General features: G+C 34.9%; 1 protein-coding gene across 18 annotated transcripts in view; it reads right to left on the reverse strand.

The window, feature by feature from the left end:
• MLLT10 (MLLT10 histone lysine methyltransferase DOT1L cofactor) overlaps nucleotides 1–18,590 on the reverse strand; it is a 161,300-nt gene that overhangs the window by 73,192 nt on the left and 69,518 nt on the right. For 17 of the 18 annotated variants that reach the window (XR_012504274.1, XM_074358362.1, XM_074358351.1 and 14 more), the window contains 3 exons: nucleotides 17,771–17,874; nucleotides 16,281–16,374; nucleotides 14,259–14,354 (listed from right to left, as the gene is read on the reverse strand). Coding sequence is in view for 17 of the 18 variants with exons in the window: in XM_074358362.1 (XP_074214463.1) it covers nucleotides 14,259–14,354; nucleotides 16,281–16,374; nucleotides 17,771–17,874 (294 nt within the window). In the remaining variant the exon portion in view is untranslated. The remainder of the gene's footprint in view (nucleotides 1–14,258; nucleotides 14,355–16,280; nucleotides 16,375–17,770; nucleotides 17,875–18,590) is intronic. The other variant, XM_074358356.1, reaches the window with a different exon arrangement.

An 18,590-nucleotide genomic window follows, 5' to 3' on the forward strand; every position in this document is an offset into this window, starting at 1 on the left:
TTATATCATTTGGAGGAAAGATGAACTGTTTGTGTTGAGCCATGCCTACTATAAGCCGCTAAAAGTTGTGGGGTGGTTTATCAAGCAACAGTAGATAACTAAAACAAGACTAGGATTCACAACTGGGTCATGGGAATTTAAGTACAAATTAAAAGTAACACACATTAGCTTTTTTTATTCACCCAAATAACAAATATAGTTACACAATCTAGTTTATAAAATACTGAATTCAAATGATCCTTGTCCTTAAGCTCTCCATCAATAATTTTCTCCCATAAAAGTAAAGGAACTTTTCTCTCCTCTTTCATGTTCTGCTTCCCATACTAGGCTTTACTCTTCAAAGAGTACAAGAACTGGGATAATTTCATAGAGAATGACCCTGAATGACACTAGACAAAGTCTACAAACTTGGAAAGCACATGAGAGTAAAAAAGTAAAGTACGCATGTGTACAAGTGTGAAAACTGAGTATATATAAGTCATCATGGAATACAGAGCTCTGGTCCTATGTGATGCATCAAGAAATGTATCCTGAGATGAGGATTGCAAACGCTCAGTGAGAGACTGTGAATAGATTATTTTCTATTTAATGGGCTGTAAAATACAAATCAAAGCAGTTTAACGACTTTCACACTAAAGAGAAAGGCTGACTTTAATAGATCAGTGGAACAAAAGGAAATTCTAGGAAAAGATTCAATTACATATAAATATTTAGCATATGACAAAGACAGGATTCCAAAATCAGCAAGGTAAGATTGAAATTACTTAATAATGGTACTAGAAAAACTGGTTAATAATTTAGGGGAAAGTATCTCATGCAGAATAAAACAAAATCCAGATGGATTATTTTAAAGTGCTAAAAAAAAAAAAGATTAAGATAATCTAAGAGGCTGGTAGAAACTATTTTTTAAAACTGGAAGGAAAGACTTTTCTAAGCAATAGAAATAAAGTAAAAAATCAGAAAGGGAAAAGGCAGTTTTTGCTATTCAAATTCAAAACTTACCAATTTAAATACCATTAAAAAGTGAAAAACAAACAGAAATGAATGAAAGTTATTATGTTTTTTATTTTAGTGGTTTAAAATTTTTAGTAAATCAATAAGAAAAATATATATGCCATAAAACAATGTGTAAAGGGCAATTCACAAAAGAAACAAGTCACTAACTAAACAACAATAACAAAAAAATGTGCAACCCAACCACTAAAGAACTGAAGGTAATATTCCTCTCTTACCTAGTGATCAAAATTGTTGGGTTTTTTTTTATAATAAGACCCAATGTTGTCCAAGTTACAGTGAAATGAGCAATTGCATACATTACTAGAGAGAATGTAAATATGCAAAGGACCATTTTAAAAGAGTCGGAAACAATAAAAAAAAAAGTTCCCTGTCCTAGTAATTTCACCTCTAGGATGCGAACAGAGGTTAAATACAGTTTATTATACTACTATTTGCAATGACAAAAAACTTGAAAACAATCTGAGTATCAAACAACACAGGTGTGATTGAAAAAATTACTATCCAACCATACAGAATGGCCACTATAAAAGCATGTTCTAAAAGAACATTCAGAGATTTAGAAAAATGGTTAACATGATATAAGTTTTGAAATTTATGCAAGGAACCAAAGAAATCTGAGAAAGAACAAACCTGGAGGTGTCACAGGACCTGATTTTAAACTATACTACAAAGCTATAGTAATCAAAACCGTGGTGCCAGGACAGAAACAGAAACATAGATCAATGGAACAAAGTAGAGAGCCCAGAAATAAACCCATGCTTATACGGTTAATTAATCTGAAACAAAGGCAGCAAGAATACACAATGGGGAAGACAGCCTCTTCAATAAATGGTGTTATAAAAACTCGACAGCTACATGCAAAAGAATCAAACTTGACTTTCTTACACTAAAAACAAAAACAAACTCAAAATGGATTAAAGATTTAAACAGAAGACCTCAAAATATAAAACTAAAAGAAAACATGAAAACTGACTTTAGCAGTATCTTTCCAGATATGTCTCCTCAGGCAAGAGAAGCAAAAGCAAAAATAAACAAATGGGACTACATCAAAGCTTTTGCATAGTGAAGGACATCATCGATGAAATGAAAAGGGTCACCTACTGAATGGAAGAAGATACTTGGAAACAATGTATCTGATAAGGGGTTAATATCCAAAATATACAAAGAAATCATACAATTCAATATCCAAGAAACAAACAAGCCAACTAAAAAGTGAGCAGAGGATATGAACAGACATTTTTCCAAAGAAGACATATAAATAGCCAGAAGACACATGAAAAGATGCTCAACATCGCTAACAATCAGGGAAATGCATATCAAAACCACAATGAGATACCACCTCATACCTGTTAAAATAGCCATCTAAAAGACAACAAATAACAAGTGTTGGTACGAATGCAAAGAAAAGAGAGCCCCTGTATCAGTGGGATTGCAAACTGGCGCAGCCACAGTGGAAAACAATATGGAGGATCCTCAAAAACTTAAAAATAGAATTGCCACATGATCCAGCAATTTCACTTCTGAGTATTTATCCAAAGAAAACAGAAACAATAATTTGAAAAGATAAATGCACAATGTTCACTGCAGTATTATTTGCAGTAGCCAAGATATGGAAGCAACCTAAGTGGCCATCAACAGACGAAAGGATAAAAAAGATGTGGTACATGCATTAAAATGAAATATTACTCAGCCATTAAAAAAAGGTGAAATCTTGGCATTTTACGACATGGATGGATCTAGAGGGTATCATGCTAAGTTAAGTAGTCAGACAGAGATAGATAATTACTGTATGACTTCACTTACACGTGGACTCTAAAACCCAAAACAAACAAACCAACATGAAAACACTCAGATGCAGAGAACAAACTGAGCCTGATCAGGGAGGACAGGACTTCCAGTTATAAAATAAATAAGCAAGGGAGATGTAACATACAACATAAGGAATACGGTTAATAATATGCTTAAGAATTTTGTATGGGGACAGATGGTTACTAAACTTACCGTGATCATTGCATAATGTACGTAACTGTCAAATCGCTATGTAGTACATTTAAAACTAATATAGTATTGTACGTCAACTATATTACTTCCATAAAAAATAAATTTAATAAATAGATGAATAAAACTACACAAGGGGGGTGACTGGCCAAAAAAAACCAGAGACCTTGTCTACAAGGAAGGGATTTATGCATGATTACAGTTTGGTGGAAACCGCTATGTTTTGTTTCGTGTTCTGAAGAATCTGTACTGATCCCTTGCTGGGGAAGGCTAATTGTATCCCGATGCTCCTCTCCTTTCCTGCCATTTGCTTTGTTTGTTTTTTAAAGACCTTTACGTTATTTTTCAGGTCTAAGACATTCTCTTCTGTAAACACAACTCTCAGAGTTGTTTAGGTATTTGTTCTGTATTTAATTTAAATTTGTTAGATGGTCACTACCAGTTCTTTAAACACAGCTTCGCCAGTGAGTTCTTTATATCATTAAATTGGCAGAACTTTACTGCCTAGTGACTTTTTTTAAGAGTAAGTTCTTAGGACCTGTATTCTCTGAGTTTGTTCATAATGGAAAGTCTTCCCTTCTTGTTCTAATTTTTGAATGGTATCTTGGCTGTATATAGTATCACTGGCTCACACTTTTTTTTCCCCTTGGCCAATCACCCTCTCACATCCTCATACTCCAGCCCAGAGGTGAACACGGTGTACCTAAGTCAATTTAGGTAAGTCTACCCTCCACTAGCCACTGACTGCTTTAGGTCTGGGATAGATTTAGGTCAGGATAAAACAGAAGGGAAAATTTTCTATGAGATGGCTGGGAATGTTCTCTCTTAAAAAATTCTCCCTTCCTGCCTTTAGACGCCCATGTGTTAGACCAAGACCCTTGGAACAACTGGAGTGACCTGGCAACCATGCCTAGAAAAGCCAAGACACACACACACACACACACACACACACACACACACACACACACACACAAAATACCCTGTCTCCACTGAATTGGTTATTGTTACATTGACCAATCTTAGAAAAGTCTCTGAAAGTCTTAAGCAAAACAATAAATTTCCTAATGCTTTATTAGCAGTATTCTATTTTAGCTGAAAGAATCTGAACTGAAAAGACAATCTTACCTGTCAATGCTTTCTGTTTTATTTTATAATCTCTATTATTAAACTTAAAGGTATAAACTTAAGGAAATAATATCTCTTGTGAGAAGGAAATTTTATTTGAAGTTCAATGTCATCTATTTTACTTCACTTTCTTTTTCATCTATGTAGCCAAGTAAATCCGACTTTAATATTTTTAAAAAGTAACAGTATTATATCATTTTAATATTTTTATTGATCTAACCATCCTTTTGTCTCTCTCCACATATATTTTAAATCTGGAAACGTGTACTTAGTAGTAACAATGACTATTTCTGGATGGTGGATTCTGTGAGTATTTGGGGGGGGGGTGATTAGGTTTATTTATTTATGTCTATTTATTTAATGGAGGTACTGGGGATTGAATCCAGGACCTCGTGCATACTAAGTATGCACTCTACCACTGAGCTATACCCTCCCCATCGGAGTGAGTATTTTAAAACTAACTTGAATTTTTTAAAATGCTCTGCTGCTTCTGAATTTTTTATAATGATATATGGCTTAACCAAAACAATGGGCTAAAATGAGGTAGAGATGGTCAGCTAGCTATTCACCAAACCGATTTCTTTTTCTTACTCAAAAAACAAAACAAAAAAAACTAGCCATTTGCCAGTTTCCTTTGCAGTCAGATGTGGCGTTTAACTGGGTTCAAGTCATATGCAATCTGAATGAAAAATGATGTGTGTCACCTCTTGGCCTGGTCCTTAACCCCAAGTATTTAGTATCCATGCTCCTTCCGCTTCCAGAGAATAATGCAAGTGAACACAGGAGCCACAGAAGCAGCACTGAAAAGAAGGCTGATGGCTTATAAGAAAGCTGTCTGCCAATCAAGAACATCTGTTTTGGACTTAGCTGTGAACGAAAAATAAACACTATATTAATCCTCATAATTTGAGGATTATCACAGACAATTCTACGTGTATCTGTACTATTTCTGTGGGTCTTGTGAGTGAGGCAATGACTTGCCCATTGTTCTAAACTATCTTTTCAAGGTTGTTTGCATAAAGATCAGACTTAGAAGACAGAATGTCTACTTTAGGAGCAAAAGGTGGCCCTGCTTACTAATTCAGGTGCCCCAAACTCAGGGTCCCTCCACTGCAATGCAACAGACTGCATGAGCAAACGTTATCTGGCCCTCTTTGCATTGCACTATGGAAAATGAGTCTCGGGATTTCCAGTCAAGATGGCAGACTGGCAGGACGATGAGCTCACCTCTCCTCGCCACTACAACAAAACCACAACTGAATGCTACACAACCATCAAAAGAAAGACTGGAACCTAGCAAAAAAGACCTTCTGCAACTGGGAACATAAAGAGGGAACCACAGCAGAACAGTAGAAGGGGCGTGCTCGCGATATAATTCAGCCCCATACCCCTGAGAGGGTGACCCACACGCTGAAGAACAGTGAAGTCCCAGAGGCCCTCCCACAGGAATGAGAGCCCTAAGGAAGAGAACGAGACCCCAGGACATCTGGTTCTGAAGGCCAGCAGGGCTTGGATCTGGGAGCCCCACAGGACTGGGGTAAACGGAGACTCCATTTGCTTGGGAATCGTACATGGAAACTCATGTATGCCAGGTCAAAGGGCAGAGGCAGTGATTTCATAGGAACCTGGACCAGACCTGCCTGTTGGATTTGGAGGGTCTCCTGGGGACATGGGGGACGGCTGCGGCTCCCCCAGGGGACATAAAAGCTGGCGGTGGATATTCTAGGAGTATTCTCTACATGAGCTTTCCTGGAGGCTGCCACCTTGATTGGATCATTAGCACAAAGACCTAGCCCCATCCAACAGCCTGTAGAGAAGCCTCAGGCCAAAAAACATAAAGGGTGGGAACACAGACTTCCTAAGCCACAAAGACCTCTAGACACAGTCCTACCAACCAGAGGTCCAGAACCAAGCTTCACCCAGCAGTGGGCAGGAATTGGCTCCACCTGCCAGGAAACCTGCATAAGCCTCTAGTCCAGCCTCATACACCAGGGGCAGATACCAGAAATAAGAAAACAACAATTCCAAAGCCTGTGGAAGGAATCCACAAACACACAGAAAGATAGACAATATGAAGCGGCAAAGGAATACTACCCAGGCCAAGGCACAAGATAAAATCCCAGAAAAAGAAATAAGTGATGAAGAGATAGGCAATTTATCTGAGAAAGAGTTTAAAGTAATGATGGTGAAGATGTTCAGAGAACTCAAGAGGCATACAGATGCACAGAGTCAAGTTTTTAGCAAAGAGCTGGAAAATACAAATAATACCCAGAGTTGAAGAATAAAATCACTGAAATGAGTAACACACTAGAAGGAACCAAGAATAGACTAAATGAGGCAGAAGAACAGATCAGTGAGCTGGAAGACAGATCACTGGAAATCACTACTACAGAACAGAAAAAAAAAAAAAAAAAAAAAAAAAGAATGAAAAGAAATGAGGATGGGGGGAAAGGTATAGCTCCAGTGGTAGAGTGCATGCTTAGCATGCATGAGGTTCTGGGTTCAATCCCCAGTACTTCCTCCAAAAATAAATAAACCTAATTACCTCCTCCACCCCCTGCCAAAACAAAATAATTAAATAATACAATAATAAAGAAATGAGGACAGTGTAAGAGAACTCTGGGACACCATGAAGCATACTAATACTCACATCATAGGGGTCCCAGAAAGAGAAGAGAGAGAGAAAGGACCCGAGAAGATTTTTAGAGATAATCACTGAAAACTTCCCCAGCTTGGGAAAGGAAACAGTCACCCAAGTCCAGGAAGCGCAGAGTACCACACAGGATTAATCCAAAGAGGTACACACCAAGGCAAATAGTCATCAAATTGACAAAAATTAAGGATAAGGAGAAAATATTAAAACTAGCAAGAGAAAAGCAACAAATAACACACAAGGGAATTCTCATAAGATTATTAGCTGATTTTCAGCAAAACTCTACAAGCCAGAAGGGAGTGGCATGATATACTGAAAGTGATGAAAGAGGAAAACTTACAACCAAGAATACTCTATCAGCAAGGCTCTCATTCAGACTTGATGGAGAATTCAAAAGCTTCACAGATAAACAAAAACTAAAAGATTTCAGCACCACCAAACCAACTTTACAACAAATGTTAGATGACTTTCTCTAGTCATCAAACCATAAGAAAAAGAAAACAAAAAGGAGGAAAAAAAGACCTACAAAAGATTGCTTTGGCTGTTTGGGGTCGTTTGTGGTTCCTTATAAATTTTGGAATTGTTTGTTCTAGTTCTGAGGAATATCTTGAGTATTTTGACGGGGGCTGCACTGGATCGGTGGATCGCTTTGGGTAGTGTGGCCGTTTTGATAGTGCTGATTCTTCCAATCCAAGAGCACAAGAAAGCTTTCCATTTCTTTGTGTCATTTCAGTTTTCGGAGTATAGGTAATCTCTTTGGTTAAGTTTATTTCTAGGTATTTTGGGTTTTTTTGATGTAATGGAAATGTCCCTGCCAGTTATAAAATTCTGGTTTTTTAAGTGGAAAAAAAAGGCGAATGAAGGGACACAAATGGCAAAATACCCTTCTTTCTTATGGGTAAGTTGTATTCCATTACATATGTATATGCTGCACCTTCATTATCTATTCAACTATTGAAGGGCACTTAGGATGCTTCCATATCTTGGCAATCATAAATAATGCTGCTGTTAATAGAAGGGTGTATGTATCTTTCTGAATTAATTCTTATTTTGTGGTTGGCTTTATTCCTTTGATAACTATGTAAGTTTAAAAAGCTAAAGCTCTAAACGTTCTTAGAAACAATGAACAGTACATATATGTAAATTTAAAAATGTATGTGCAGTGAAAAAAAAAGAAAAAAGAAATGAGCTATCAAGCCATGAAAGACATGGAAGAAACTTAAGACATATTACTAAATGAAAGAAGCCAGTCTGAAAAGGCTACAAACTGTACGATTCCAACCAAATGACATTCCGGAAAAGGCACATATACAGAAGCAATAAAAAAAATCGTGGTTTGGGGAGAGGGAGGGAGGAAGGAGTGAATAGATGGAGCACAAGGGATTTTTAGGGCAATGAAATTATTCTGTATGATACTCTAGTGGTGTCTACACGTCATTACGCATTTGTCAAAACCCATAGAATGTACAACATCAAGAGTGAACCCTAATGTAAACTATGGACTTTGGTTGATAATAATGTGTCCATGTTGGTTCATTGATTGTACCAAATATGTCACAGTGGTGAGGGATGTTGAGGGTAAGGGAGTATATATGTGTGGGTGGGGAGGGCTGTGTGCAAACTCTGCATTTTCTGCTCAATTCTGCTGTGAACCTGAAGCTGCTCTAGAAAAATAAAGTCTATTAATAATACATACATACATACATACATACATACATACATACATACATAAAATAAAGATATGACTCGAAAGAAAAAAAAAAGATAAACAAAAGAATCAAAGACCAAGTGACGTATCATAATCGAGGAACAAAACTACTACCAAGAAAAGCAAAAACAAAAAAATGAGCATTGATAAGGATGTGGAGAAAGCAGAACCCTTGTTTGTGGAAACGTAAAATACTACAGCTGTTGTGGAAAATAGTATAGTAGTTCCTCAAAAAATTAAACACAGAATCACCACGTGATCTAGCAATTCCACTTCTGAGTATATACCCAAAAACTGAAAACAGGGTTTTGAAGAGATATTTGTATACCCAATCCATGTTCATAGCAGCATTACTCATCTGCAACAGCCAGAACGTACAAGCAACCCAAGCGTCCATCAACAGATAAATGAATAAGCAAATGCGGTATGTGTGTGTATACACACACACACACACACACACAATAGAATATTCCACTTATGTAAGGAATGTAGAGGAATGTAGAGTAGTCAAATTTCTAAAAACAGAAGGCAGAACAGAGACTGCCAGGGGCCTGGAGAAGGGGCTGGGAGGAGAGCTACTGCTTAATGGCTACAGAGTTTCAGGTATGCAAAAATGATGGTGTGCCTTAAAAGTGGCTAAAATGGCAGATGACATTTTATATATATTTAACACCAAAAAACAATTTAGAAAAAAGGGCATCCCAGCTGTATGTTTGAGGGGATGGAGGAGTGTGGCGGGGACAACATGTGACATTTGAGGCTAGTTCACAAAAAATACTGTAATTTTCACCTTGCTCTCTTACTCTGAAAAATACTAGATGCCATGTCATAAGGACACTCAAGTGTCTCTACGGGAAGGTCTATGCAGCAAGAAAATGAGGTTCTTACTCAGCCAGCACCAACTTGCCAGCCATGTGAATAAGCCATCTTGGAAGCATAACTTAATCAGCCTTAGTCAAGCCTTCAAATGACTGTAGTCCTGACATCATCTTGACTGCAATCTGACCAGAGATCCTAACCTAGAAATAGCCAGTTAAGTCTAAATTCCTGACCCACAGAAACTCTGAGACAGTAAGTACTCATTATAGCTTTATGTCACTATATTTTAGGGTTATGTGTTATGCTGCAATAGGTAACCGATACTCAGTTTTGTTACAAGGCACGGGGTGCTACCGTAACAAAAAAACCTAAGTGTGGGAGTTGCTTGGAATTAGACAGAGGGCAGAAGCTGAAAGGACTTTCAGGAGATAATGAGTGAACACCTAAAGAGCACGGAAGAGGCTGTTCCTAAAACCTACGGCCTTTCAGGAGGCTCCTAAGGAGGGCTTAAGGGGCGGGGGACTGAAAATTAGAGAACAAGGGTTCTTGTTATGTAATAATAAAGCTTAACTAAATTATTGCCCATAGTAACATAGAAAATAGAAAATCAACTTAATGAATTGTATGATTTAACTATAGAGACTTTCTAAATAATACATTTAAAGTGCAGTCTAACTTTGCTATTTATAGTAAAAAGCAGTATAGAGATAAACTAAATTAGGAAGACCATTGATGAAAAGGAACCAAGACTTGCTGCTTTTTGAACACTGCCTGTCTCTCCAGACAGAAACAATGCTCAAGTATGGAACAGCTTCCAGATAAACAAAGTATTTAAGCCACTGCCAGAAAATCACTGTATGAGAGCAAAGCAGGGTGTGGCTGTAAAATCCATTGTTAAGACCTAGTCTGCCTCCGAGAACCTGTAACAGTGAGGGCTTCAGAAACACTAGGGTCAAGAAACACAAATGAGAAAATATTACAGACTGGGAAAAACTAAACAACAGGACAAATGAATGCAGTGTGTGATCCTGAATTGGATTCTGGACCAGAAAAAGTTTCCTTCCTTCAGGATGGAGGACGTAAGTGGGTGAAATCTGAACAGGATCTGGAGATTAGCTAACAGTTCTGCAACAACACAAATTTACTGATTTTTATAACTACACTGTAATCATGTAGGATTAAAACTACACACTCAAGTACTCAGACTAAGGGGGCACTACAGTTGTAATTAACTATCTAAAATTCAGAAAAAAAGATTTTACACAGAAACTGAGAAGAGACAGCAAAGGCAAGGGAGGGAGGACATGATAAAGCTAATGTGATGAAATGCTAACAACTTGGAGTCTAGGTGGACAGTGCAAAGAAATAATGTGTGGTATTTCTGCAACTCTTCTCAAAGTCTTAAATTATTGCAAAATCAAAAGTTGAAAGGAAAGATGTTAATCCTTCTGGCCGGCTGCCCAACAACCCAAGATGAAGGATGAAACTACCATTACTCACCAAACTCCTCCTGGCCCCTTCTTAACTAAATACTCTCATCTCCTGTCACTCTTCAGCCCCACTAAACACATACTCCAGACATTCTAAATTACTGTTCCTGGAAAGTCCTCCCCTCTCTTAACTCTTTGCACATGCAGCAGCTTAAAGCTTTAACCTGAGTGGAAGATCTCCAAAGGGAAGTCCACAAAAAAAGGGAAGGGGATGACACCTAATTCTCAATGCTGAAAACATAAAAAAAAAAAAAAAAATGCAGAGAAATAATGACAACTCTGTGATTGAAGAGTTTTACTTTAGTTCTCTTCAAACAGATGGGTAGTCCTAAACAAAAAGGAAGTCCAGTTAATCCCTGAGGTTCACAAAACACTAGTCAAAAAGCCTATCTCACCCAACCCCACACAGCACCCCTAACAGTGCTTTATACTGGCAATAAGTTCCTTTATCTGCTGCCAGCTATTAAGAATAGAATGCAACCAAAGGCAAGTACAGGGGTGGAGGATAGGGTGGAAGATAAATCCCTCTAGCTGTAGTAGGGGACAGATGGACTTCTGTCATTTCTACTTGGAACTGCGTGTACTTTCATATAATACAATGTCACTAACAGCAATATTGATGTAAAGTACTATAAGTCTAGCGTTATACTATGGATACATTCTAAGTTAGTTAGCATTCATGAGTGGGAAGGGGATGACGTGAGGATCAAATGAACTGGCACAGATTATCTCAACGCAATAAATAACCACTGATTTCTAAATGATAAGCTCCAACTTAGCCTTTAGAAAAATATCCTTTCTGCAGCTGGGAGCCTCACTATACAACCACGCATCTCCAAGCGTGCCTCTCCTGACCTGACTCATGCCCACCCCTCACTCTATAGCAGTGCTTCTGTAAACATAACAACACTAGGCTTAAAAAAAACCTGTTTCACAATGAACATTAACTAACATTAACAGTCTTAGAAGATAACTCTTCTTAAACAATACTTTATGATCCAAACTGTTTTATGATTGAATTAAACTCTTCCTATACTATGGATAGCCTTCACTCATTTCAAACATGTACTTGGATTCTTTTATATATATATATATATACACACACATACATACACACACACACACACACACACACGCCATTTTCTAAGTTTTTATAGAAACTGTCCTTTATACAAAGTTTTATCTCACCATTAACTTTTCCCCTCTCCTTGCTGGCATTTAACAGTTAATACCCAACAAGTAGTAATGTATCTTGGGCCACACAGAAATTCTCTGAAAAGCAAAGGCTAAGTACTTTTTAATTGTCTTATAATCATAAAAAGTTAACTTATGAACTGTTGGTTTCTTTTTTAAGTAAGTGATTTGGAAAACACAGTATTTCATATTAAATATTCTGTATCACCACTTACTTATAACTTAATAAATGGTATTTTAAAATATCTGCAAGAATGAATGCAAATAAAAGAATTCAGAGGGAGAGTGATTCTACAATATCTTATGAACAGTATCACCAAAATTTAGTTCATAATATGTAGTATTTTAAAATGTACTACCCATCAATACATTTTATAACATGATACATATGTTTTTTTCCCCAAGACAACTGTATTGGATGTTAAAGTTCTAAAAGAGGGATGAAGAGAAAGACACTCTGTAACACCCAATCTTTACAGCTGTATTATCACTTAACATTATACCAGAGTTAAAAAAAAAAAAATCCCTTCCCAAATATTCCCAAGGCAAGCAAGTCAGTCTAGCAATAATAATAAATTTATAGTATATCTCACAGCCTTTACGGATTATCAAAAAATCTTGGTTATTAAAAAATAAAATGCACAAAATCAAGTTGTACTAAACTTACGTGTGTTAAAAGTAAAATTCAAATAGTATTTACATGCTAACAAAAATACCAACTGCTAGAATTTAAAGCTAAACAAGTTTGACTAACGTTTTTTAATCCAGCATTCAACTGCAAAAACTCATAAAATGAAAACCTTCATTCCCAGAGAAAAAACCCACTAAATATAGTCATCAGTGATGTACTTATTAAAACAATGTATTACATTTAATAATTGTCCTTTAAAAATAACACGAAAGGGCATACATTAAGATAAATATGTTCATACAGTGAATAACTCTTTAAGCAAGATAATGTTCATGAAATGGCAGAACATAAGAACATCACTGGTATGACTTCCCTCTTCATAATTTATAATAAGCCCTATCTAAGAACTTCTTGTTCATGGATAAAAGAGCTTAAATAAAATTCCAAAATGGTTGTTACAAAAACTGCTTATTAAACCAAATCTACCATTTTTCCATTAGCAATCCAAACAACAAACAGCAAGACAGAACAGTTCTATTTTCACTATCACGAAACCACTTCGTTAAAGAAATCAAAATGAATATGTGCACTTGCTGCCCAAGATGCACCAAAAAATATATAAATCTAATAAGCGTTTTACAGCTGAATATAAAGTTATAATTATTTCACTCACAGTTGGAAAATAAATCTCAAAATAAAAAACTTAACCTCTTAAAATGTTTACTTTGAAAAAAGAAATTCAAACCAAATTCAAATTTGTTTTTAAATAACATTAGCATATCAATCACTCTCCCAAATCCTAAGTATTTAACAAACATGTAAATGTTACATGATTTAGTTTTTAACACAATCTGTGGAAATGTATTCCCAATTAGTTTACACTAACTGTTTATAAGAGTAATATTCTTTACTAACTGAAGATGTCCTTTGTATCTTTACTTCGTTAAAAACAATTCATAGTGGTATTCTTTTCCTGTGTGGGCAATATGTCCTATGAATGATTGATTCTCTAATACTTATCATTAGTTTTCTAAACATTACTCATATTCTTTACAATAAGTAAAAATGTAAGCAGAAAACAGATCAGAAGAAGACAGATTAGTACTAGGCAAGCTTTTAGTGTTTTAATTAAAAGATGAAATACTCTCAAACAAATGGTATGACATTTAGTCATTAAAAAATAATAAACCATTAGCATCCCTAGGGAGGAAAAACAGTCAAGAATATATAGAACTTCAAGTGTTCTATATTATAAAGGAAAAAAGCTGATGAGATTTTTACCTACATGTGAAATAATCAGTTAATAATATATAGCAACAAACCATTATTGCTAATGTCACCTGAAGATTTCAAAAGATGACCAGAGTAACACATGCAAGAAATCCCTCTCATGCTTTAGTCAACTTTTTAATATTTCAAATATTCAGATGAAACAGATACAACCATATTCACAAATATGGCATATTATTTTAAACCTACTCTTTGACTTAATAATCTGTATTAGTCAAAAATTTTTCAGTATTTCAGTATCTCCATTAAGCTATCAAGAACTTAATTTTATCTGAAAAAGGAAACTCTATTAAGTAGATGTGCTACATATTTAGCAACAACAAATCCACTTACTTTTTTCTCTTTCTCATGATGTTTATCCTGAGAGTGAGAGGAAGAATCACTTAAACTTTGATCATATGACCTATTAGATCCCCGTTTGCTCTTTTTCTAAAAAAGAAAATATATATACATATAGGTATATGTATATAAAATTTTTTAAATAATCTTTTTGTTAGGTTTAAACCAATTAAAGTGTGAAGTATTTTAAAATGTCTACTGAAGGTTAAAAAAAAAAAGTCTGTTTCAAACTACATAATCCAATTCAGACATCATCCATATATTAGCTATTGCATTATAAAGGGAAAGCTAGCCCTAAATGTAACACCAATGCCATATTTTTATATACTTATTGAATGTGTGAAAATAGACTATACTTTCAAATAAGCAGTAGCTTATTTGTCATTTTATTGGAAAAATCACCTCATTAAAGAGATCAACTATAATTTTCAATGTCTGCTTTAGAAAATAAAAGAAGTTTCAACCAAAAATAGAGAATGCCATACTGAAGAAGGATGCCAAGACTAGAAGAAAAGAAAAGAAAATATTTGAAGAGTTACTTTATGCCACTAGGAAAAAGCAAGAAGTCTTTTAATCTCATACTTTCAGTATTAAGGCATACAGTTTTCTAAAAACTTGTCTTTGCAGTTCATACAGGAAAAAAGAAAGAAAATGTCAGTATTAGACCCATGCAATTTTTCAAAGCATTACTACATATTATACATTTCTGTTTAAAATACTTACATAGTTTTATAGTAAAGTATGACAGTAAGAGTTATTTGAGATGTTAAAACTTGGTGATACCATAATGAAGTAAACTAGATTAAAAATGACTATAAAAGATGTTCACATTCTATGCAAATGTAGGGCTTATACAATCATTAAATTATTAAATAGACTTTTTCTCCAACCAGCAAAAAGGGTAACAGCACATTAATAACTAACAATGAGAAAATTCTATTTACATGAACTTCAAAATCCATTTTCATTATTCCTATATTTTATCTATATCATCTCATTTAGAAAATGATTCCAATATGATTTTAACATCCAGAAGCAAATTTTTAATTTTACTATCTCAAAATTTCTCTTAGAACACTTCAATGTTCTTTGTCAGTCATTAAAATAAATCAAAGTCCTCAGTATCAAACAATATATAAACACACTCAATTATTTTACATGCATGAACCAGAATACTAAAGTCATGAGCTACTTATTTCATGAGAAAAGGTCCCCTAAGGATATTACTTACTTTTAAAAAAGAAGAAATAGCCCTATTCACAAGGGAAAGGTAACAATAAAAAATAACAATAAGACACTAAAGAAAAACAAAGAAATCTTAAACTTTCAGTGTACAAATCTCATTGTTATCATTAAAGACTAAGAAATAAGACACTTGGGGCATTAAAGAAATACTGATTTCTTCAAAGGAGCATGGACATAACATAGGTAACAGTTAATCAAACATTACTAACTTAATCATCCATGTGATTGTGTAACAGTAAAGACTGATCAAATTCAACATATTCCCAAAGTTGTATTTAAATATATTTGTCTCAAGATCTTTAACTAATAAGAAGTTACAAAGGAGCCTTGTTTCAGTTTTACTATCTCCATGTAGAAGTTAAAAAAATAATAACATTATGGGTAATAGTAATAAAGCAAAAAGATGCGAAACAAGTTATAATCACAAAACATATAATCAAGCATCAAAAATCAAATTAACTAAAAACTGGTAAATTATAAAGAGGTCTTAACACACTTGTTTTTTCTACCGATTGTATACCAACATTCACTATGAACATATATTCTAAATTAGAATATTTTAGAATATTCATCTTTATCAATGAACCCAAGCAAAGCAAAATCTTTTAAAATGACCAGCTTTTAATTTCCAATTAAGAACATACTAAGTAAATCTCAAGCAAAAAACAACCAAAAGAAGGAATAGCTATTATGACTTTTCTATAAAAGAATCAACTCTATTGTCAAACTAATTATTATCATTCTAAAATTAAATTCAAAACAAATTCTTACCAGCTTACTAAAATGGTATTTACAGTAGCCACAGTATTGGACGTTATCTGCGCCATTACCCTCTTCTTCACAAAGTAGTCCAGCAAACTGAGCACTGAAAGTAAAAGCCAAGTATATCAATAAAACTTCATACCATAGTAGTATATAATACATAAATAAATTGAAATTCACTTCCAAGCATGTAAATTTTGTTAAAAAAGCAAAACCAAACCAAAAAAAAAAAAACAAACAAAAAAAAAACCCTTACATCTCCCAAGAGGAAAAGGGAAGATAAAAGGCTCTTTGTAGCTGAGACCAAAAACATTTCATCCCATGACTATTTTTAAAGATATATAGATAATTTAACTTTTCATCCATCTCTAACAAGGATGAAGATTTACACGTTTTATGTCACCAAATAGACATTAAATTTCTTAAGATACACCCCCAACCTTAAAACTTCATTTTACTTTTTCAATCTGAGTCACAGGTGCATTGGAAAAGCCAGACCTCTAAAGGGCTGAAATGACTTTGACTTGTGAAGAATTTGCCATGGATGCAGATTACCTACTGTTAGAAGGAAAATGCTTCAAGTCATAGCAAAGTACAGCTGGTAGAGATACATAGCCATGTTTTCCCATCAAAAACAATGGAAGAAATGAAACTGAAAACTAAAGCTATGATATTCATATTTTTAAAATATACAAAATGTTAAAGTTTATAATTACCATTTTGTCAACTTGATCTTCCACTTTTAACATTCCAGAATTACAGTAGTAGTATATATCTCAAACCCAAAAAAGGTCATTGAACTTTGGAAAATTACATACAATATTAAGAGAATTTATATAAAACAAAAATCCTTTTCATTCTCCAAAAGTAATCTAAAATGGACTTCACAAATCCACATACTAAAAGCTCAGGAAATAAGGCCTGTACCTATATTGGCTGCTAAATATAGACTGATTCTTAAAATTAATACGTACATGAATCATTCCCAATCTTTTATTTTTAACTGTTATCTATTACATTGAATGTTTTGCTTAAGGGTAATTTCTGCTCTTGAAATTTTATGCTCAAAAAATATCCAAGTAACCTTTTAAAGAATAGCAACTATAATACTGAGAATGATGGTGACGGCTTTTCCCCTCCCTGAAACACATTGAGGAAATCACTCATTAAATCCTTACTAGTATTGCAGGCACTGCACTAAGTTCATCTACATCAGTTCTTTTAATCCTAATACCAAATCAAAGGGCAGGTAACAAACACAAATAAATCCCATTTAACCAAAATTAAACTGAATAAAACATTAGAACTAGGGTCCACCTACTAAAAATTCACTCTGGTAAATATATTCCAATTATTAGAATTATCCTTATTATAAATAAGTAAATATAAACATAGAACCTATCCCAATAAAATATACTTTAAATATTTTGGTACCTAAGCCTGTAACTTGACAAGGTATTCCCAACTTCAGTTCTGTACAATGATGGAAATATACTTACCATGTCACATGGAAAGCCTGTCGACATCCGTGTTTATTACACGTCATGCAAGCACCAGTGGCTGCCTTGCTTTCTCTGCCTTGTTCATCACAAATGTAGCAAGTCTTAGGGTAGAGGAACAAAAACAAAAATGACATGAAACCAAAATCTTACAAATGCTTTATACAAATCTGGATTTTACAGTTATCTTCAGAAGTCAAGATCAGGTTTACAATCTAACCTACTCTATTTCAAAACATGAATTCATTTTTTCTGACTAATCTAATTTTAACAAACAATACAAACATGAAAACATCAACAAAGATACATAAATAGTCCTAGTAGGATTTCACAAGGCACTGTTTCCTTAGGCTCAAAAACACCACAAGATAGGAAGAATTTTCACAGGCACAAAGGCCAGAGGGGCAGGACATTGCCTACCCCACCTCAGTCTCAAAGCCTCCTCACCAATATTTAACTGATTCCTGTCATAAGGGTGTAAAAAAAAGTTTGCCTTTCTTTTCTGCTGGAAGTAAGCATACGTAAAGGAGTCTCATACAGGGAGTTGGGACTTAAGAGGTGAGGGACAGTCCTACATGAGTGAACAAGCTTTAGACCACTCCAACTGTCCACAAGAATCCCACATGAGCTATCATTCAGCCCTGCCAACCTGACACACCAGGCCTTGGAGGAATACACTTTAGGAGACCAGAGATGTCCCCCAAAGGTACTGGCCAATGAACACTTCTAGCAACTTTTGACATCTATTTGGTCCTTCACCCAGGGGAAAATAGCTGATAGACAGTACCACCTTGTCATGAAAGACTAAATTACGTAACGG

The sequence above is a fragment of the Camelus bactrianus genome, chromosome 35, assembly GCF_048773025.1.
Source record: "Camelus bactrianus isolate YW-2024 breed Bactrian camel chromosome 35, ASM4877302v1, whole genome shotgun sequence".
In the NCBI taxonomy this organism is placed as follows: Eukaryota; Metazoa; Chordata; class Mammalia; order Artiodactyla; family Camelidae; genus Camelus; species Camelus bactrianus.